The sequence below is a fragment of the Mus pahari genome, chromosome 19 (assembly GCF_900095145.1).
Source record: "Mus pahari chromosome 19, PAHARI_EIJ_v1.1, whole genome shotgun sequence".
NCBI classification, from domain to species: Eukaryota; Metazoa; Chordata; class Mammalia; order Rodentia; family Muridae; genus Mus; species Mus pahari.
Window position 1 is genome coordinate 84,964,348 of NC_034608.1, and position 21,590 is coordinate 84,985,937.

Below are 21,590 nucleotides of genomic sequence, written 5' to 3' on the forward strand. Positions count from 1 at the left end.
AGATCCTTCAACCAATCCGAGCTTTGACCCCTTTTCGGTGTTTCGGTTCTGAAGGCCTTGTGTTCGTGGACGGAACCTGAACTATAGTTTCCGGGAGGCTTTGCAAGGCTTCTCGTTCAACGCCTCCGATTGGTCCCAGAGAACTACGTTTCCCAGAGCTCCTGGCGGCGGGGCCCTGCTTCCGGCCTACGTGTCCCAGAAGAAGGCCGGTTAGAGGTGCGGCGACATGGCCCCTCCGGTTCCCGGCGCGGTCTCTGGCGGCTCCGGAGAGGTAGACGAGCTGTTCGACGTGAAGAACGCTTTCTACATCGGCAGCTACCAGCAGTGCATCAACGAGGCTCAGCGCGTGAAGGTGGGCAGCGTGCGGGGCAGCTTCCGGCGTCAGTCAAGGATGGTTTTGCATTTACTGTGTAACCGAGGCTGACCTTGAAGTTCTGCGCCTTCAGTCTTCACCCCTCCAGTGCTAGGATGACAGGCGTGCACCCCTGTGTCCAGCTTCCAGCTTTCTGGTGGTTGATTGACAGGGGCTCACTTTATAGCCCAGGCTGACCTGGTCAGGGTGATGGTGAGGTGACAGGTGGGTGCCACTAGCTCCAGCCTAAAACCTCTTACTGTTTCGTTTCTCCGCCCCCCCCCGTCCCCCTTTTTTTAAGTGTCTAATGCCAGGCATCATGGTGCACGCCTTCTATCCCAGCACTTGGAAGGTAGAGGCAGGCAGATCTCTGTAAGTTTAGGGTCAGCCTGACCATGACGAGTTCTAGGTCAGTCGGATAATACTGTAATCTGTCTTAATAATAGTCCTAAACCAGAGGTAGCGTCGTGTGCCTTAAATCCCAGCACCCAGAGGCAGAGGCAGTCAAATCTCTGAGTTTTGGACCAGCCTGATCTACATAGTGACTTCCAGGACAGTCAGGGTGCTACAGAAAAACCCTGCCTTGAACTGTATCCTCCTCGCCTCCCCCACTCCCCCAAAAAGGGAAGTTTGGTTATAAAAGATGACAGTCTCCTTCAGCCCAGGCTGGCCTCAGACTCCCCATGTTGCTGAAGAGCACTGAATTCCTGATGTCCATGCCTCCTCTCTGGAGTGCTGGGGTCATAGTGTGCACAGCCATGCAGTACTGGCGGTGGAAGGCACAGCTTGGGTGCAAGTACTCCACAAGCTAAATCCCTGCCCTGGTTTTGTTTTATGTTTTAAGCCTCTTCACATAGCCCAGGCTGTCCCTAGATTCAGCAGTCTTGCCTCAGCCTCACAGATGCAGGGTGTCAGGCCTGTGCCACAGTGCTCAGCTTGTCTTTAGTTCAGTAAAGATGGAGCCAGTGTTTGCAAACCTGTGTGTGTTGTTGACAGAGTCACCCATCACTCATTCCTCACTGTGCACTTGTGGAAAACAGCATTCCTGCTGGGCTCTGTGAAGGATGAAGTTGGTGGAACTACAGGCTTTCTAGGTACAGTAGCCTTGGCAACAGAGGCAGCACAGAGAGCCAGCAAATGGCAGAATGGGTGTAGAAAGTGGTGGTCTTAGGCTTGGCTGTTTTGAATGTGAAACAGGGTCAGGGCCGTGATGGGCTGGGGCATGGCTCAGGTAAAGTATGTGGAGGCTTGTCCTTATCAGGTTAAAAAGCTCTGTTTCGTTAGGGTTCTGGACAAGAGGCAAGAAGATCCAACTTGTTCTCAGCTATGTAGTGAGTTTGAGGCCAGCCTAGTCTGCATGAAACCCTGTCTCCAAAACTCCCAAAAATAATAAAATCAAAGCCAAATCCGTTGAGCTTGTAAAGCGTCCAGCAGGGCTGGGGCATGCAGCCGTGCTGCTGCTGTAGCCATAGTGGCACTGTCCGCTGTGATACTGGGATGATGGTGGAGCCTCCTTGGGCTCACATTGGCTGAGAAAAGATCAGGGCTTTGCACACTGAACGCCCTCTGTGGAGGCTTCTTTGGGGCTTCTGGGTCTCCTGGATTCCGGCTAAGACCCAGAGCTATGAGCCTGAGTCCCAGCAGGGTGGCTGCCCAGCCTCACTCTCCATATCTCCTCACAGCTCTCCAGTCCAGAGCGGGAAGTCGAGAGGGATGTCTTCCTGTACAGAGCATACCTCGCTCAGGTGAGTGTGGACAGCCTGGGGAAGGGCACAGAGTATTATGCAGGAAAGCTGTGGACAGCCAGGCCGGGGGACTGCGTCAGGGCGCCTCATCATGGGGAGGGTTGTGTGTGGTCAGGGGACAACTTGTCGGACTCCATCCTATCCTTCCACTGTATAGGTCCTGAGAATTGGACTCAGGTCGTCAGGCTTGGCAGCCATCACACATAGCCTAGACTGGCCTTGAATTCACTATGTAGCCAAGGATGACCTTGCTTTTCCTGCCTCCACCTCCCTTGTGCTACCATGCCTGGCGTCATCATTACCCACATAAAACAGTGAGGTGTATTTTCACTTCTTTGTTCTAAAAACAGCTCCAGGCTGTGCAAGGTGGCACAGGCCTGTCTTCCCAGCACTTGGGAGCCTGAGGCAGAAGGAGCTCAAGTTTGGGGGTATCCTGGGCTACACAACAAAATCCTGCTCAAAAAGATCGATTTCTAGTGACCTCTGCAAAGGTCTTCTTCACTCTGGCCCAGGGCAAAGGCTGAGGTGCCCCAGGAGGAGCCTGGTAAAGCCTCCTAACCCCGCTCCGAGGTCAGTCACACACTCTGTGTGGTTCTGTGTGGCTGTGACCTTCCCAACAGGGCATGGTGATGCAGCACTCGGAAGGCTGAGGAAGGGGATTGTGCAAGTCTGAGAGCAGCCTGGTTGAGAAAGGACAGCAAGGGACAGGTGGCTCCAGAAGTAGCTGTGGGTGTCAGGAAGAGATCTGCCAGGTGGGGGAAGGTGGGACACAGCAGACACCCTCTGCCCCCACTCTGCTGACACATGTCCCCAGTTACAGCAGCAGGGAAAACAGACGTGGCCACCTTGCTGCCTGCTGCAGATGCACGTGACACTGCTGTCTTGAGCAGTGTGCTGCTGGTGTGGGCTGTGGGTTGGGAATACGAAGCCTTCGGGTAGGAAGGACTGATGTGCACCTGTGACCGTAGAGGAAGTATGGCGTGGTCCTGGACGAGATCAAACCCTCCTCACCCCCAGAACTCCAGGCTGTGCGCATGTTTGCTGAATACCTTGCCAGTGAGAACCAGAGGTAAGGCTTGGCCAGGGCAGGTGCCACTAGGCCCAAATAGCCTGGAGCCCAGGGTCTGCTCCAACTTGCAGAGAGAGGGTAAAATGTCCTCACTTCTGGTGTCTCCATTCACTTCCCTCGCCTGCCCAGTGGAGGTGGTGGTGGACCCTGCTGTGCAGGCCGTGCCCAGCTGGGGTGTGGATATACACTGATCACACCAAGCAAGCTCATGACCTTGGCTTCCTAGCACAGAAAAGAAGTCGAGGGGTGGGGGGACTCTGGTAACCGTTCAGCAAGCCTGTCTTAGAGCCTCGAACCCAAGAACACTGTCCCTTCCTAGCAGCTGTGCTAGCCACACCCAGGGTAGAGTAGATCTTGCCTGCTTCACCTGAACCCAGGCCTGCTCATGGGCTTAGCACAAGGCCAGGGCACAGAGGCCTTTAGGATTCCCAGCACCCAGAAATCGACCACTTCTGATGAAGTTTCTCAGCTGTCCCATGCAGCCCTCCAGCACGCGGCTGCCTGGGTGCTGTCCCCACCTCTCCCTACCTGCTTTGCCATTTGCGTGAGCATGGATGGCTGGAGGCATCAAAGGCTGGTCCCTGGTGCACCGTGTTAGGGCTGCCTGGTGCTGTTAGGATGGCCTGGCCACTCTGGTGCTCACTCCTGTGCACCCCTGGGCTGAGACACTTCTGCGCTCCTGAAGAATGGGACCCCTCAGAGGCATGAGGCTGACTCCTGCCTCAGCCTCACAGTGAGCAGCCACATCTTTCAGGGACAGCATCGTGCTGGAGCTGGATCGTGAGATGAGCAAGAGTGTGGATGTGACCAATACCACTTTCCTGCTCATGGCTGCCTCCATCTACTTCCATGACCAGAACCCAGATGCAGCCCTGCGAACCCTGCACCAGGGCGACGGCCTTGAGTGGTGAGTGGCCTGAAGCCTGCTTCCTCTGGCTTCTCTAAGACAGGGTCTCACTGGGGACAAGTCTAACCCTGTCTCCCACAAGCTGTCCTCTGATCTCCACACTTGTGCATGGACAATCAAAATATGTATATATATATGTATGACTTGTCAATGAGTTTAAAATTATTAAAAAAAAAAAAAAGCAAGGAGGGATAAGCAGGTCAGGCAGATACCTAAAATCCCATCTCCTAGAAAGCTGAGGGAGGTGAATCAAGCCCTGTACGTACATACAAATATATATCTATTTCTCTCTCTATATATATAGATACAGATACAGATATATAGATATATAGATATATTTGGGGACAGACGTGTACAACAGTGCATATGTGTGTGCTGCAGAGCAGAGAACAATTCGTGGGAGTTGGTTCTTTCCACCATGTGGACCCTGGAGGTCATCCGGCTTCATAGCAAGTGTTTATTTACTCTCTGAACCATTGCTCAGATATCTTAGGGTTTTGAGGCTAGCCAGACAGCAGCGTCAGCTTCCCTAAGGCTTGTTTCAGGTGGGGATGGGGAGGGAAGAGCATCGGCCTGTCATCGCAGAACTTGGAGGATGATCTGGAATTCAAGGTCATCCCCAGCTAATCTAAAATTGGAGTCTAGCCTAGGTTACATGGAACCCTGTGTGAAAGGAAAGGGCAGATGACCACAGGTTCGGCCACGGACTGGAGGAGAGAGTAAGCAGAGGAGCAGCAGACGTGAAGTTGGCTGCTACAGCCTGGGCTCAGCCCGTCTAGAAGAGAGGCAAGGGACAAGTGGCCACATGAGTCATCTGGCTTCCCTGGAGTTGAGACAGGCTGATGAGAGCAGGCAAAGGTACTCTAGGGCCATGGCTTCAAGCCGTGCGCCTGTCGTCACCCCACACAGGCAGGGGCAGGTCTGGGCCCCTCTGCTTGGCCTGCAGAGGGATGCAGTCAGCAGTGTTGCACCTGCAAGTCTGTGCCTACAGAGCCCACGGAAGATCCCAGACCCCTGCCATCTTACTGGAAAAGTAGAAGTATTTCTGTTGGCAAGGCCAGATGCCTGCCACCCACTATCTCTGCCCTGTCCACAGCATGGCCATGACGATTCAGATCCTCCTCAAGCTGGACAGGCTGGACCTAGCCCGGTGAGCCCCAGCCAGACAGCAGCGTCAGCTTCCCTAAGGCTTGATGTCTCCCTGGGGTCCTTTGCTGGGAACAAGGGTGTGGGACTCTGCCTCTGTAAGACTGTGGGTAGACACTGCCCGTCGGGTGATGGGAGGGAAGCTCTGCGCAGGACACCTGGGAAGCAAGCTGAGTCCAAGCACAGTTCTTTGGGGATGGGGTGGGGTTGTTGTTGGGGGTGGAGTAGCAGCTCCCTAGGCTGTGGCAGGCCTGGAGCGTCCCCGAGGTGGTACCGCACAGCTGAACTCTGTCCCCGGGTAGCATCTCCTGTTTCTCTACCATGCGGGGCACCAGGTGGGCCAGCCTTGTCTTCTCCAGATCAGCTGGACACAGGCTAGTAGGAGAGTGTGCCAGGGTCCATCCCCAGGCCACTCAGTGCCCGCCCTCCAATGTCCCAGGAAGGAGCTGAAGAAGATGCAGGACCAAGATGAGGACGCCACCCTTACCCAGCTAGCCACTGCCTGGGTCAACTTGGCTGTGGTAAGCTCCCCAGGAATTTGGGGGTAGCGACTAAGAAGTGTCACTCCTGTGACTTCACCCCTCTGTTCAACCGAGCCTCACCCGCAGCCTAATGGCAGAGCCCTGCAGACACTGGAAGAGGCTCCTGGCGGGAGTGGTCCAAGCCAGGCAGCTGGCCAGCTCTCTTGTCTCTCAGATTTGGAGTGGCTTTGCTCTGACAGGCTGGGCATCCTTTGCTCACACTGCCTCCTGCCAGCCGCCCTGTTCTCTGCTTCCTGTTCTTGGCCTCCTTTCTGAGCTCTTTTGTGTGCATCCTCTGGGGTGGGGGTGACCTGGGCTTTCTGAGGTGTACTGACTTATTTTCGGTTTGGGTCTCTCTTTCTCTCTCTCTCTCTCTCTCTCTCTCTCTCTCTCTCTCTCTCTTATGAGACTGGCATGGAACCCAGGGTGGGTCTCAGTCGCCTGGCAAGTGATGTGATGTGCAGTAAAACACACACAGCATATTTTACTTACACTTATTTGAATTTAGCCTTGAGGGATTTTGTTTTGTTTTAAAGGCAAGTGTCACATAGCCCAGGGTGCCATCGGATTGGCCACATGGCCGAGGCTGTTTTAGAATTCTGATCTTCCTGCTTCCATCACCTTAGTGCAGCATGCACCCCACGCCCTGCCCCACTTAAAGGGTTCGTGCATATGCATGCACTGCCTGAAGAGGCCAGAAGGGGGCATCAGTCCCTCAAAGCTGGAGTACAGGGAGTTGTGGGGTGCCCAGTGGATGCCTGCGATGAATGGGTCCTGTTTACCCATCTTCAGCTCCCTGACCTTTTGTAAAATTTTTAATTTTTATTTTTTAGATTTAGTTATGTATTATATGTAAGTACACTGTAGCTGTCTTTAGACACTCCAGAAGTGGGAGTCAGATCTTGTTACAGATGGTTATGAGCCACCATGTGGTTGCTGGGATTTGAACTCCGGACCTTCGGAAGAGCAGTCGGGTGCTCTTACCCACTGAGCCATCTCACCAGCCCAAAATTTTTAATTTTTGAGTCAGATGGTAGAGGTGCACACCTTCAATCCTAGCACTCAAGAGGCAGAGACAGATCTCTGTGAGTAAAACGCCAGCCTGGGCTACAGAGCGAGTCCCAGGCCAGCCTGGGCTGCAGAGCGAGTCCCAGGTCAGCCTGGGCTGCAGAGCGAGTCCCAGGTCAGCCTGGGCTACAGAGATGCCCTGCCTAAGAGAAACCAAATAGAATATTGATTTTCATTTTAGACAGAACTTCATAAGTTTCCATGTGGTGGCTTTGAGTTTACTCTGTAAGCAGGCAGGGCTTGGATGGTATGTACATTAGTTTACTAGGATGGGATGTGCATGTGCAGAGGGGTGGAGCTCTAGTGTTCAGGGCTGGCAGCCAGCAGCGTCCCTGGCTGAGTCGTCTCGCCAGCCAAGGCCGCAGAGTAGCTGCAGTTACAGGCCTGCCCTGACAGGCTCACTGCTTTTACTGTAATGAGACTCAGTGTCCCTGTGGTCCCAACATGTACACCACATCCCTGGAAGCCCTTTTCCCCGGCATCTTTACAGTGGTAGAGTCGGGCAGCGTGGCTGGAGGGACGTGTGCCCGTGCCCGTGCATGTCTCACATCCCTCTACTCAGGGTTCTCTGCTGGAAGGAAGCGGGGCCTGAGCTGGTCTAGAGACTCTCCCTGGGCTGTGTCATGGAGGGTGTCTGGTGAGCAGGTGACCAGCAGTTGACATAGGTGTCCCCACAGGGTGGTGAGAAGCTGCAAGAAGCCTACTACATATTCCAAGAGCTGGCTGACAAATGCTCCCCCACACTGCTGCTGCTCAACGGCCAGGCAGCCTGCCACTCGGCACAGGGCCGCTGGGAGACTGCGGAGGGTGTGCTGCAAGAGGCACTGGACAAGGTAAGTGGAGCACGCCCTGGCCATTGTGGGCATCCTGGCACACCATTACTATACCCCAAACAACCGGAAACTCATAGTTGGCCATGAAAACCATTGGCGGCCTGACCAGTGACCACGTGTGCTCTCCAGATGCACTGCCTCCTCAGCTGCCTGCTGTGGGGGTCTCTGGGGTGTCTGTGAGTAAAATACCAGCCTGCTGGGTGATGGGTCCGACTTGAATTAAAGAGGCATAGCCAGGCATGGTGGCATGTGGCTTTGAGGCTTGGGAGGCGGAGGCAGATAGGTCTCTGAGTTCGAGGCCAGCCTGGTCTACAGAGTGAGCTCCAGGACAGCCAGGGCTACAGAGAAACCCTGCCCCTAGGCAATCAAAAACAAATTGAATAAAGGGCCTCGGGCTGAGGCATGACCTGGCCCATGTGCTGCTGCCTCATATGTGCAAGGCTCTGAAATGTCTTGAGGTAGGACTTGGGGAAAGGCCTGTCACCACTGCACTTAGGAATTTACGACAGGAGAGGATTCTGAGTTTGCAGCCCAAAACCAAGAATGTCATGTATGGAGTGAGCTCCCCACAAGGGAAGTCTGGAGTTACTGCTAGGCCACCACACGGCTCTTCACCAACCTGGCTACTGGCTGTGCCAGACCCAGGTCCATCATTAGGACAATGTCCATGCCCAGCAGTTGTGGTCTCAGTTTTTAAACACGGGGCACTATTGTGGGACTTGGCACAACTAGTGTCCCATCTGCTTGTCCCCAACCCTCACCTAAAGCTGGCCTGCTACCCCTGCCTCCATGGAGAAGGCTGCTGATGTAACTGTGGGGGCAGGGCGGGGGAGTAACTTCACAACCAACAGGTTAATGTAGGGGCAAGGGAACTCGGGACCCCCACCCCAAGCTAGGGGGACAGACCCAGGCCAGGCTGAGCAGTAGGTGCAAGGCCCTGGACCCTCTGCCTTGCAGAGTGCATGGTAAAAAAATCTGGGATAGCCTGGTGCCACCTACCTTCTCTGTGGTAGCTTAGACTGGTTCTTTCTGGCCTCAAGCAGATGTGGGTCTGTGGGTTCAGCGCCTGGGTTTTGCTGACTGCCTTTTCTCCATATTTTTCCAGGACAGCGGCCACCCCGAGACCCTCATCAACCTCATTGTACTGTCACAGCACCTGGGCAAGCCCCCTGAGGTAGGCTGTAGTGTGACTCAGACCTCAGCCCCTTCAGGATGGTGGTGAGGACAAAAGCAGGACAGGCAGAGACCAGTGGCAGCCTAGGATGAAGAGGGAGCTGGTGCAGCTTTCTGCGTAGGTAACCAGGAAACAACTTGCTGTGCTGTCCCAGTCAAGGACAGACAGTCTCCTCAGTGCTGTGTAGACACAGCTGGGCCGGAGCTATCTTGCTTTTAGATCCTAGAACAGTGACTCTCACCCTGAAGGTCAAATGAGCTTTTTACATATCTACATGTCAGATATTTACTTTATAATAGAAAACAGTAGCAAAATTACACTTAGGAAGTAGCAAAGGAGGTGCTCTGGTTGGGATTCAGCACCACATGGGAGCTGTATTAAAGGTCACAGCAGCAGGAAGGTTGAGAACCGCTGTCCTAGAATCAAGGACGTGGGCTGGAGAGATGGCTCAGCGCTTAAGAGCACTGGCTGCTCTTCCAGAGGACCTGAGTTCAATGGTGGCGCACAGTCATCTGTAATGAGATCCAATGGCCTCTTATGGTGTGTCTAAAGAGAGAGAGAGACAGTGTAATCACATTAAATAAATGAATCTTTAATAATAATAAAAAAAAAAAAGCATCTAGGACATGTCAGTTCCTAACGCTTCATCAGTCAGTCACCTTGTCACCATGTCCTGGCCACTCCCTCCCTGCAGCTGCCCAGGGGGTCGCTCCCTTGCTCCCACCCTATCCTGCAGAGTAGAGTGGCTTTTGGATCCTCATATCTGGCCAACTAATTCCAACCCACTCTCTTCAGGTGACCAACCGATACTTGTCACAGCTGAAGGATGCACACAGGGCCCACCCCTTCATCAAGGAGTACCAGGCCAAGGTGAGCAGTGCAGCTCGGTTGCTCCTGTGGGTGGGAGGGAGAAAGCCAGGCTGTCTCATGCTATGTCTCTTCTCCCGCTGTAGGAGAACGATTTCGATCGCCTGGCACTGCAGTATGCACCCAGTGCTTAAAGTGAAGATGCCCTGGTGACCTCAACTGTGTGCCTCGGGATGCTGTCCTCCCTTCTTGTCTGCCAATAAAGTCTCTCCATTATCTCTGCCTGATACGCACCAGGCGCTCGCTCACTCTGACAGGAGAGGGACTGGGAGGAGAGAGTCCCAGGCTCTCACCTCACTGTACACCACCAATCCTGCACTCCAAGCTTCAGGGTACCCCTCCATGGTCCCCTAGCCTCCCCTACAAGCACCCCCAGGTTGCCTCAGTCAGCATCCAGGGAAACTGAGGTACAGACCCCTCAAGGCAGCAGTGAAGGAGGTTGCTGCTCAAATCTAGGGCTTAGTGTCTGGGCACTGCCTACCAGGCTTAGGTATAGTGAGGAGCCCCAAACAGGTAGGGTCCCACCGGCCAGGGAGGAGGAGGGCTAATTAGCCCCCATGCTGGCTCTGGAGGCTTGTGACCTTACCTTAACTACTGGGGTAGCCATCTGACACCAACTCAGATGCCACTGCAGTGCAGTGCACTGACACTTGGCCGTGTAACAGGAGGGGACAGGGCACCAGTATCCGCCTAGCATGAGCTCTGTTAGGGAGTCCTGGTCCTTGGCCTACACCACACATCACCCCACACCTCATTGGCAGGCATCCCAACTCCACTCAGGCTGATCAGGCTTCTTCACTTACAGATGGGCACTGTGTTTGCCAGATGGCCTCAGGATTTGCCAGGAGGGACTGTCACCTAACAACTCAGGAGCAAGTACAAGAACCCCTCACCCACGGGGGTTTCCGGTCAGGAACCCTTGAGTAGTAGGCCACACCTATTGTGGGCACGTGCAGGAAGCTGTGGGAGGCTTGGGGTCACTGCCATCCTCAGCTGTGTCATGAGACCCTGTGACATGCTCGGGAGTGGACCTTCCCCAGAGGCATGGTAGTCTAAGTTTGGGTCCCCAGTACCCACGTAGAAGCCAAGGGCACAGGTGGCTCGTGTCTGTCCCTAGGGTTGGGGGCTGGGGTTGGGAGGCAGGAAGCTCCCTAGGGCTCACTGGCCACGTGAGCCCTAGGTCAGTGAGAGATCCCGCCTCAAAAACTAAAGGCAGGGTCTGGAGAGGTGTGTCAGCTCAAAGTCCCGAGCACTGGCTGCTCACTAAGCGAGGCCTCGGGTTCAGCTCTCAGTGTATCTCTAGTTCCAGGGGTCTGATGCCCTCCTTGCCTCTGGGCACCAAGCAGACAAAATGCACCAAATGGCTACATCTTAAGTGAGAGGTCTGGAGAGCTGGGCCAGTGGTTAAAAACCACTCTTGCTGAGAACTGAGGTTCTGACCCCAGCAGCAATGTCCACCCAGCCAGCAGCAGCCTGTTGCTCCATCTTCATCAAGTCTACCTTCCAGTCCCATGGGCACTTATGTGCACACAGACACATACACATCAGAGGTCTTTTTAAAATGCAGTTTTCTAAGAATTATATGTATATGAGTACTCTGACTTCATGCACACCAGAAGAGGGCGTCGGATTCCATTACAGATGGTTGTGGCCACCATGTGGTTGCTGGGATTTGAACTCAGGACCTCTGGAAGAGCAGACAGTGCTCCTAACCACTGAGCCATCCAAGGTTTTACATACTGATGGAGAAAGACTGTGGGCATCTATCTCTGGCCTCTGTACTCACCCATGGCGTGCATGAGTGCACACAGTGCATGTGTGCACATACAGGAGGAGACTGGAGACCTCGTATGCACAGAGCCTGAGTTCCACTGTCAGCAATAAACCACGCATGGCAGTGCAAAGCTGCCTTCCAGGCACTCGGAAGGCAGAAAAATCAGGAGTTCGAAATCATCCTCCGCTACACAGCAAATACACAGAAGATCAGCACAAGAGGCTATATGGCTGGAGGAGTCAGTAAGGAAACCGATTAGGCTAATCTTTATGGTTTCCACTCCAGGGTGATGGAACAGCGGGAGGCTGGTCTTTGGACAGTCCTTCGCCCACCACCATTTGTCAGCTCCACCCTCACGGTTTACCAGTTAACTTCTATGGGTCTAGGCTTGGACACTCACAGGCTCCAAAGCTGGCTGCACCCACAGAACCAGGTGCCCTGCATTCAGACCAGTGGGCAAAGGACGAGTACCGACCCAAGCATGGGCTGAATCCTTTTTTTTTTTTTTTTTTTAATTGTCTCATTGCTTTTATTTATTTGTGTGAATGGGCACCCAAGTGGAGGTCAGCGGATAATTTGTGTCAGTTTGTCCTCACCTTCACCCGCTGAGCCATCTTAACCGCCGAAGGCAGCCGCAGACTTGAGTAGAGGACCACTTAGTCTCAAAGCGGCACCAAGGGAGTGCAGGAGGGGTGGTGCTCTGCATAAGGAGGGGCGGGGCCCGAGAGACCACGCCCCATTCTTGCTCTGGGGGGGCCCGCACGCCCCCCGCCTGGCTGCGGCGCGTGACGCGAGGTCGCGCGGCGATTCGGACCGGTGCAGGCAACAGCGGAGAAGGCGGAGGAGCGGATAGCATGGCTGCTGCGGCGGCGACCCCCGGGCTCGAGGCGCCAGAGCCCATGCCGAGTTATGCGCAGATGTTTCAAAGAAGCTGGGCCTCGGCGCTGGCGGCGGCACAGGGCTGCGGGGACTGCGGCTGGGGACTGGCGCGCCGCGGCCTGGCGGAGCACGCGCACCTGGCTGCACCCGAGCTGCTGCTGGCTGTGCTCTGCGCTCTAGGGTGGACAGCGTTGCGCTCGGCAGCCACCACGCACATCTTTCGGGTCAGTGAGACCTAGGAGGGTGGGGGACTGAGAACTGCAAACGGAAGAGTGAGTGGGGCCTCACCTCACGTATTCCTATGTCCGTGGTGGCCGCTGGAAAGTGGGGGGGCTCAGGTCTGGAGATGCCCAGGATGTTGGGGCCTCGGGCTATCGCGAGACCCTTTGCGCGGGTTGGATGCGGGGGTGTGGCTGAATTGGGGTGACGCTGTGATGGATTTGGTGTCCAATATAGCGTGGGATGTTCTGGGTCCTGGGAAACCAGATCCACACCCTGTCCTGGGTCGTTTCGATAGAATCTAGGGCGATCCGCTCGGTTCAGCCTCTAGGCTGTTGCGGACCGGAGGACCGACCTGGGGCCCCTGGGGATCGACCAAAGAGCCTAGATCCTGGACCGGGAGGCCTCGAGATATACAGAGGTCACCTGTGCCCTGCGTCACGGGGAGCTGCTGAGCCTACACCCAGTCTGTGCAGTCGAGGCTCCGCCCCTGTCTGGGGTCCACATTACCCCCGAGCCAGTGATTGCACAGGCCTGTGTGTCATGGGCCAAGCAAGCAGAGGGGCTCAACCTTGGAAATGACCCTGTCTATGTCAAGGCTGGATTCTGCCGCCCCCATGGGGTGATGGTCAAAATATTCCCTTTCTGGCGACTAAGAAGGCCACCAACCAGGTCTGAAGAATGACCCTGTTGTGACTGTACTGATGACATTGGCATCTGAGCCTATTCTTCATCCCCTCCTGGGGTTAGGGGTCTCTGTGGCATTTGGGCCAGTACCGTGGTCTTAGGGGACTAGTTGGGGACATCCCACCCCCCTCTAACTGAAAGTGACAGGGGTGTGCGGGGACAGAGAGCATTGTGCCAACAAAGGGGCCTTTCTCTGCTGGAGGGAAAAGGCTGTTCCTTGTTAGGTCAAGGCAGGGTGTTGTCCAGCTCCAGAGCCCACCCTGCCTGGTGTCACCCACTGGAGGGAGCAACTTCAGCCCCCAGCTGCTGGGGGGAGGTCCAGGCTAGAGTGAGAAGGGCCAAGGCGCCGCGCAGCCATGGTCCCCATCTGCCTTGGCCCTGACACCTTCTCGGCGCCCAGCTAGGAAGCTGGAGGCCTTTATGCGGCCTGATGCCACCCTTCCTAAGAATGGGGCGGAGGGGCTGTCCCAGTCTCCAAGCTCAACTTGGCAGCAGCCTGGTTGCTAAGGGTTACAGGATCTGGGCTCTGGCTGTCTCCATGACAACTGCTGAGTGCTCTGTGCTCCTCTGGCCCCCTCAGCCTTGAGAGGAAGGGGGCTGGGTTTGGCGTTCAGCTCCGGAGCTCCACCCACAGGGTGCTGGATCCTTCCCTGACTCTAGTCTGCCTATTCCAACTGTCTTTTGTAGTTTTTGAGACAGTCTTTCACTCTGAAGCCCAGGTTGGTGAAACTCATGGCAATCCTCCTGCCTCAACTTCCCAAGTGCTGGGATGATAGGCATGTACCTTCTAATTAAGGGCACACTATCCAGTGGCGTCTTTGTGTCCCCAGAGTCAGGTTGTCTCACCATCACATGATTCCCTTTCACTTTTGTTCCCCCCTTCTCCCTCTAACACCACCCCCTTTTCTCTTAGAAGTCTCCAGCTGGCTTCCCCTCCCAGGTGTCCTCCTAGACTCAATTTCCCTTCCTGTCTTCCTCTCAGGGCAGGGGAGCATTGGTGTTTTCAAGTTTTCTGTTCCCCAAAGTATTTTCCTTCAACAGTCAAGTCATCCCCCCCTTTTCTCTCCCTGACACACCCCCATTCCCTTCCAGAATCTGACCCCCCCCAGATTCCCTGGGCTCCATTGCCTAAAGCCTGAGTGTGTCACCCCACCCTGCCCTCTCCCCTTCCCTCTCCTTTCTCCAGGCCACACAGGACAGCTGGGTGCTAAGTTTAGCCCTTCATGGGCTAACACATGGGCTCTGGTTACCCCAGATGATATGGGCACAGAGGCCCAGGCTTCTCAATGCCACCGAGCCTACTGAGTCCCTGGGCCTCACTTTGTCCCCTGGAGGAGCATCGAGCTCCCCAGCGATAACCATTACCTACCGTGTCCCCACAGCCCCTGGCCAAGCGGTGTCGTCTGCAGCCTAGAGATGCGGCCAGGTTACCTGAGAGCACCTGGAAGCTTTTGTTCTACTTGGGCTGTTGGAGCTACTGCGCCTACCTGCTCCTGGGCACCAGTTACCCTTTCTTCCATGACCCGCCCTCTGTCTTCTACGGTAAGAACCCTGTGGGACCAGTGCAGAGGAGTCTGTGGAGGCTGTCGAGGTAGGACAATCCAGCCTGACAACCCAGGTTCTATCCTTGGGACCCACATAGTGGAAAGTGAGGAACGACTCTTGAGAAGTTGTTCTCTGATCTCCACACGTGCACTGTGTCATGCACATGTGCACGCGTACATACATTCTCCACCCCCTCTGGAGTGGGCCTAATGAGATATCTCAATGGAAGTCTTGATATCAGGAGAGCCCAAGACAAGGATGGCTATGGACCCCTAGAAGTGGAGTGCTCAGAAGAGGGTTCCTATCGGAGGTAGTGCTGCAAGGGCATGTGCAAAGGCCCTGGGGGTGTCATAGGATGGTTCCATGAAGACCCAAATTTTGGCTTCAGAGATGGATAAGTGTGGAGATTTGTAGATGTAAAAATGTGCAAAGTGGGAGGGGCTCCTTGCTAGGGACCATGATATGGGAATTATCAGTGATCTAGGAGGGACAGATACATGCTTTCTGAGGGGACTCTGGTGGCCCAAAACTCGGACCTGTGGTGACTCTCCACATGGAAAGCACCACGTCATTTTTTTTTTCTTACATAGTCCAGAGTAGCCCAAAATTGGGGATGCACCTTCCTCAGCCCCCAATTGCTAGGATTCCAGGTATGCATCAACACTCAAAACACTCAAACCATTTTGAGTTTCAAAAGGAATGGCGTTAGCTGCTTCCTTTTTTTTTTTTTTTTTTGTTTTTGTTTTTCGAGACAGGGTTTCTCTGTGTAGCCCTGGCTGCCCTGGAACTCACTCTGTAGACCAGGCTGGCCTCTAACTCAGAAATCCGCCTGCCTCTGCCTCCCAAGTGCTGGGATTAAAGGCGTGCGCCACCACGCCCGGCTTCAGTGTGCTTTTATGTAGGTAATTCATGGTCTTGTTTTGTTGTTGTTTTGTTTCAGACAAGGTCTCCCTGTGTAGCCCTGGCTGTTCTAGAGCTCACTCTGTAGACCAGGCTGCCCATAAACTCACAGAGCTCCGCCTGCCTCTGCCTCTGGGGTGCTGGGACTGAAGGCGTGCACTGTCATGGCTAGCTGACAGACCCAGGGTTGGCCCATGCTTGGGACAGGGTGTCGTACATTTACTGAACACCCACAGGTTTTTGTCGATATTTTTCTAGAGGTAGAACCAAAGAGACGCCTGCATATTGGGCAGTGTGCCTCAGGTGACCGTGTCCTCACACCTCACTGAGGGATTCTAAGCTAGCCCTCTATTCTTTACTCCTGAGCCACCCCACCCCCCACTTACTGGGCAATTTGAGGCAGGGGTTCTACCCTGAGCCACTGCCCCAGGCTTAACATGGTGTACCAGGTCAGCCTGTGTTAGACACGGGCAGGAGGAGGCTTCCAAACCCTCCAGGGGACATCCAGTCTGTTCATAGCAAGAAGTGAGAACAGGGGCCGGGTTCAGGGAGGCGGTGTGTTCACAGACAGGGACCCTACTGAAGGTGACTTTGGCTGAAGTGAGCCAAAACGGGGCAGTGCAGGTAGGCATACTGTTAGGGTGAGGGGCTTGCTAGAGGATGTGGAGAAGTGTGTGTATGTGGGGGCGGGGGTTGTGGGATGCATGTGTGTGGATGGGTGTGGGGGGTGTGAGTGTACATGGGGGTTCTTATCTGTTTGTATCCATGTGGAGGGGACACCTCTGTGCCCCCACTTGCGCATGTGCATGGAGGTTCGCCAACAACCTTTGGGAATTGGTCTTCTCGAGTCATGGGGAGCCCTGGTCATCTGGTTTGGTAGCAAGTGCCTTTACCCACCGAGCTTTCCTGAGCATCTTTTTGGAATTTTGTACAGGATCTCCCAGCCTAGGATGGTCTCAAAACTTTCCTGTCTTTCTGCCTCAGACCCAGTGCTGGATGGAGGTCAGAGGGCACCTCTGAGAGTTACTTCTCTCTTCTACCTTAATGTGGGCTCTGTGGGCAGAACTCTGGTCGCCAGGCGTTTGAGGCAAGCATCTTTGCCTGTGGGGCCGTCTCAATAGCCCTAATGAGTCCTTCAGTGACTCTATTCCTTGGCTGCCTGAGCTGGGGACAAGGGTGTCACAAAGGCCCAGACAGATTCAAAAGGACCTTGGGAACAGAACATGGTGACAGGGGAGAGGAGGAGGCACAAGTGGGGAGCGGTGGGTAGGAGGGGACAGTCTGGGTCGGGCATGCCCAGAGGCATGGCAAGGCTGAAGCAGAGGCCTCTCTCTGTAGGAGACCTGCCCAGCACAGGTGAGACCACGGACTACGCACTGGAGCAGGACGCCTCTGTCTGCAGTAAGCCTGGAGAGCTTTAGCCAGGCATGGTGTCCATACTTGTCATTTCAGCGCTCAGGAGACTGAGAAAGGAGCATTGCTATGGGTCCTTAGGCCAGCCTGAGCTAACTAACAGACTCTCAGTCAACAACAACAGCAGCAGCAACAACAAGGACAGAATACCCAAACAAAATGGAGCTGGAAGGTCTGGAGAGATGGCTCAGCAGTTAGGAGCACTGACTAGAGCCGGGCGTGGTGGCACACACCTTTAATCCCAGCACTCGGGAGGCAGAGGCAGGCGGATTTCTGAGTTCGAGACCAGCCTGGTCTACAAAGTGAGCTCCAGGTCAGCCAGGGCTACACAGAGAAACCCTGTCTCGAAAAAAACAAAACAAAACAAACAAACAAACAAAAAGAGCACTGACTGCTCTTCCCGAAGGTCCTGAGTTCAAATCCCAGCAACCACATGGTGGCTCACAACCATCTGTAATGGGATCTGATGCCCTCTTCTGGTGTGTCTGAAGACATGACAGTGTACTTACATATAACAATAAATAAGTCTTGGGGTTGGAGCGAGCAGAGGTCCTGAGTTTAATTCCCAGCAACCAGGGGCTAGGGAGATGGCTCAGCAGGTAAGAGCACCTGACTGCTCTTCTGAAGGTCCTGAGTTCAAATCCCAGCAACCACATGGTGGCTCACAACCATCCATAAGGAGATCTGACGCCCTCTTCTGGAGTGTCTGAAGATAGCTGCAGTGTACTTACATTAATTAAATAAATCTTAAAAAAAAAAAAAAAATTCGCAGCAACCAACCACCTGATGGCTCACAACCATCTGTACAGTGACAGTGTACTCATAGACATAAAATAAACAAACAAACAAATAAATAAATAGATCCCGGCTGAGGTGGTAGAGGGCTTGCCCAAAAGGCCCTTGGTTCCATCCATTTCAGTCAGGCATGCTGCCTCCACACACAGCATCCCAGCACTCAGGAAGTGGAGGCAGGAGGATTATGAGTTCAAAGTCATCCTTAGCTACATAGAGTACCTGAGATCCTGACTCAAACCCAGACAAAGGTGGGTAGGTGGCTCCCCTGGTTCAGATGCCAAGCCTGACGCCCTGAGTGAGAAGAGAATCCTGACTCCCCACTGGGTCCTGTGACAGGCAGGTGCCCACACACGTTCACAGTGAATAATCCTACAGATAAAAGAGAAACGTACAGCCACCCCACGTTCAGCAGGCACATGCCGAGTGAGGCTGTGTGGGTAAGTCTCGGGGGACACACAGGCCCTGCAAATGACTGCTCACTCGTGACTCTTCCTAGACTGGAGGTCAGGCATGGCAGTGCCCTGGGACATCGCAGTGGCCTACCTGCTGCAGGGGAGTTTCTACTGCCACTCCGTCTATGCCACCGTGTACATGGACAGCTGGCGCAAGGACTCTGTGGTCATGCTGGTGCATCACGTCGTCGCCCTGCTTCTCATCGCTTCTTCCTACGCGTTCCGGTGAGTTCCTCGGGACAGCGGGCAGGTGACCCGTGCAAAAGTCGAGGAGGCGGGCTCAGAGGCCCATCCCCACTCTGCTCCCTCGAGCCTAAGCCTGGGTGACACCCTTTTCAAAAATTCCTTTCATGTTTATTTATTTGGGGGGTGGCTTGGGGGTCAGCTTGTGTGGAGGTCAGAGGACAACTTTAAGAATTTCTACCACGTGTGTCCTGGGAATTGAACTCGAGTTGTCAGATTTGGTGGCAAGTGCCTTTACCCACTGAGCCATCTCGCCGCCCACCTGTATGACAACTTCGACCCAGACATACAGCAAGGGTTTACACAAAAGGGATCCAGGGATAGAGATCTCCTGAAGTTCAAGAGCTTGTATGTTCCCACCTTCTCAGGAGGCCAAGACAGGAGGCTCGCTTGAGCCAGAGTCCCGGGCTTGGGCTAGAGTACAGCTATGTCTCTTAACAGAATAGAGACTGGGCTGCTGGCCGGCCAGGATAGGCAAGGCTGCGTGTTCAAGGGGAGCAAGAGCTGTGACAGGGAGACCTGACTCCAAATAAAAAAAAAAGGAAACCGAGAATTCCCACAGCTAAGAGCCCTGGCTGTTCTCGCAAGGACATAAATTTTGGGTCCATGCCCACATGGTGGCTCACCTGTGACTCTGCCCGTCATGGGCACTGGCAGGCACACCCCACACAGATGTAGATTACACAGTAGTAAGAGAGGCTGGCGCCAGGCTGGGATGCACTGCGTGGGGATTGTTCTTTTGGGGGTGCTTTTTGTGTGTATAGGAGTTTTGTCTGCATGGAGTGGGATCCCCTGGAACTGGAGTTATAGGTGGGTTCTGGGAACCAAACTGAGCCATCTTTCCAGCCTCATTCCTAGCACAGTGTCCCTGGAATCTGACATCCTCTCCTGGGCTCTGCAGGCCCTGCACACAGATACACTGTCACATACACACAATCAAATAATAATAAAACCCACTGTGTGGCCCTGGGCAGATGGCCCCTGCTGCACAGTCTAGATGTGATGTCTCTATTCTGCAGGTACCACAACGTAGGCCTCCTTGTGTTCTTCCTGCATGACGTCAGTGATGTGCAGCTGGAGTTCACAAAGCTCAACATCTACTTTAAGGCCAGGGGTGGAGCCTACCATCGCTTGCATGGGCTGGTGGCCAACTTGGGCTGCCTCAGCTTCTGTTTCTGCTGGTGAGGGGGTGGACCAGACAGGAGAGGGTTGTGGCTCAGTGGGTGGGTAGGGCCAGGAAGGGGTGTGTCTTGTTGGATGGTGGGCAAAACAAGGGAAGAGGGTATGGCTTTTTAGGGGTAGAGGCATGCATGGTTGGGTAGGAGACAGGGCTGATTGGTAAGATGAGGAGGACCAAGCAGAGGAGGGCTGTGGGCTAATCCAGAAAGGCCTGTCCTAGGCAAGGAAGGGGCAGGGTCTGGCGAGTAGGTGGGTCTGCCAGGCCAAGGTGCTGAGAAAGACAGAAGTGAGTCAGGGACCCTGGGAGTGAGTGACAAGTGACTGGTGAGGACAGTAGGGAGGAGCTAGCAGAGTCAGGGAAGGGGAGTTGAAGGGGGGGTGCTCTTCCTCACCCAGTCTCCCCTATGGCCCCTCCCCACAGGTTCTGGTTCCGCCTCTACTGGTTCCCGCTCAAGGTTCTGTATGCCACCTGTCACTCCAGCCTGCAGTCTGTGCCTGATATTCCATACTACTTCTTCTTCAACATTCTGCTGCTGCTCCTCATGGTCATGAACATCTATTGGTTCCTGGTGAGTCGGCCCCTCCGGGTCCTCTCCAGGCCTGGGAGGGGCCTATGTAGGTGCAAAGGGCCTGTGGCAGCCAGAGGCTTTCATCGGTGCCCCTTTCCTCCCGCAGTACATTGTGGCTTTCGCAGCCAAGGTGCTGACTGGTCAGATGCGTGAACTGGAAGACTTGAGGGAATATGACACTCTGGAAGCTCAGACAGCCACACCCTGCAAAGCCGAGTGAGTGAGTGAGAGGACGGGCCTCGGTCCCTAGCGCCTCCTTTGGGTATGGGCTCCTGAGAATGCTGGGGGCACTCAGGGAACGATCCTGAAGCAGAGGCTTGGCTGTGTAGCCAGAAGTAGAACATCTGGGAAGGCGCAGAGAGGCCTGCAGGGCGGGAGCTACTTGCTAGACCAGAAGGAATGAATGAATGTTCAAGAGACTCCAGCTCCCAAAGGACAGCGAGGGCTCAGGAGAACACCAAAGGACACCTGGCTCTGCTGGCTTGGCTCAAGCAGGGGACTTCACCAATCCTGGTCTGGACAGACAAACAGGGTTTAGGATGCACCCCCCCCTCCCCCCACCAGCCAGTATGAGTAGCATGGAGCAGGAGCAGGGCAGGAGGCTGTGGGGAGTCCCAGAAGGTGCAAACCAGCCAGGCCCTGGGATGCATTAGCGCAGACACCCGGGGCAGAAGGTGAAGAAGCGGAGAGAGTGTGGTTTAATAATTTTTGTTTTTAAAGGAATATAGGAGGAGGATTTTTTAAAATTATTTATTACCGTGGGGGTGGAGTATGTGTCCTAGTGTGTGAGTGGAGGTCAGAGGACACCCTTCGGATTTCTCTTCCCACTGCGGTCCCAGGGACCGAGCTCAGGTCATCAGGTGCCTTTTGCTGCTGCGTAGCCTTGTTGGTCCTATGTTCTTTTGCTTTGCTTTTATTTTTTTAATTATTTTAATTTTATGTGTGTGGGTGTTTTGCCTGCGTGTGTGTATTATTTATGAGCAGTGCCCAAGAAGGCCAGAGAGGGCATTGGATCCTCTGAAACTAGCTAGAGACAGATGTAAGCCTCCATGTGGTTGCTGGGAATTGAACCCAAGTACTTTGAAGGAACAGCGGCGGTGGCCACGCCTTTAACCCCAGCCCTCGGGAGGCAGAGGCAGGCGGCTCTCTATGACTTTGAGGCCAGCCTGGTCTACAGAGTGAGTTCTAGGCCAGCCAGAGCTACACAGAGAAACCCTGTCTCAAAAAGAAGAGGAAGAGGAGGAGGAGGAGGA

General features: G+C 54.4%; 3 protein-coding genes across 3 annotated transcripts in view; all 3 read left to right on the forward strand.

The window, feature by feature from the left end:
- The first annotated feature begins 57 nt into the window (after positions 1 to 57).
- On the forward strand, positions 58 to 9,900 carry Cope (coatomer protein complex subunit epsilon). The gene is made up of 10 exons (XM_021219234.2): positions 58 to 352; positions 2,035 to 2,097; positions 3,066 to 3,166; positions 3,921 to 4,073; positions 5,170 to 5,223; positions 5,659 to 5,740; positions 7,486 to 7,641; positions 8,747 to 8,815; positions 9,611 to 9,685; positions 9,769 to 9,900. Exons 1-10 carry the CDS (start codon positions 227 to 229, stop codon positions 9,814 to 9,816), a joined length of 927 nt encoding a protein of 308 aa, XP_021074893.1. The 5' UTR covers positions 58 to 226; the 3' UTR covers positions 9,817 to 9,900.
- A 2,326-nt stretch (positions 9,901 to 12,226) lies between these two features.
- Positions 12,227 to 21,590, forward strand: part of Gdf1 (growth differentiation factor 1) — a 16,084-nt gene continuing 6,720 nt past the window's right edge. The window contains exons 1-6 of the mRNA XM_021219615.1: positions 12,227 to 12,559; positions 14,624 to 14,783; positions 18,391 to 18,571; positions 19,609 to 19,770; positions 20,190 to 20,337; positions 20,444 to 20,553. The gene's annotated coding sequence lies outside the window, so the exon portion shown is untranslated. The remainder of the gene's footprint in view (positions 12,560 to 14,623; positions 14,784 to 18,390; positions 18,572 to 19,608; positions 19,771 to 20,189; positions 20,338 to 20,443; positions 20,554 to 21,590) is intronic.
- Cers1 (ceramide synthase 1) overlaps positions 12,233 to 21,590 on the forward strand; it is a 16,078-nt gene continuing 6,720 nt past the window's right edge. The window contains exons 1-6 of the mRNA XM_021219616.1: positions 12,233 to 12,559; positions 14,624 to 14,783; positions 18,391 to 18,571; positions 19,609 to 19,770; positions 20,190 to 20,337; positions 20,444 to 20,553. Of these exons, the coding sequence (XP_021075275.1) occupies positions 12,311 to 12,559; positions 14,624 to 14,783; positions 18,391 to 18,571; positions 19,609 to 19,770; positions 20,190 to 20,337; positions 20,444 to 20,553 (1,010 nt within the window). The 5' untranslated portion in view covers positions 12,233 to 12,310. The remainder of the gene's footprint in view (positions 12,560 to 14,623; positions 14,784 to 18,390; positions 18,572 to 19,608; positions 19,771 to 20,189; positions 20,338 to 20,443; positions 20,554 to 21,590) is intronic.

Excerpts from the sequence above, each read along its gene's own strand:
- Cope (XM_021219234.2), top strand. The coding sequence starts at position 227 with ATGGCCCCTCCGGTTCCCGGCGCGGTCTCTGGCGGCTCCGGAGAGGTA. Across the intron at positions 5,224-5,658 it reads GACAGGCTGGACCTAGCCCG|GAAGGAGCTGAAGAAGATGC; the intron begins GTGAGCCCCAGC and ends CCAATGTCCCAG. Across the intron at positions 5,741-7,485 it reads CCTGGGTCAACTTGGCTGTG|GGTGGTGAGAAGCTGCAAGA; the intron begins GTAAGCTCCCCA and ends GTGTCCCCACAG.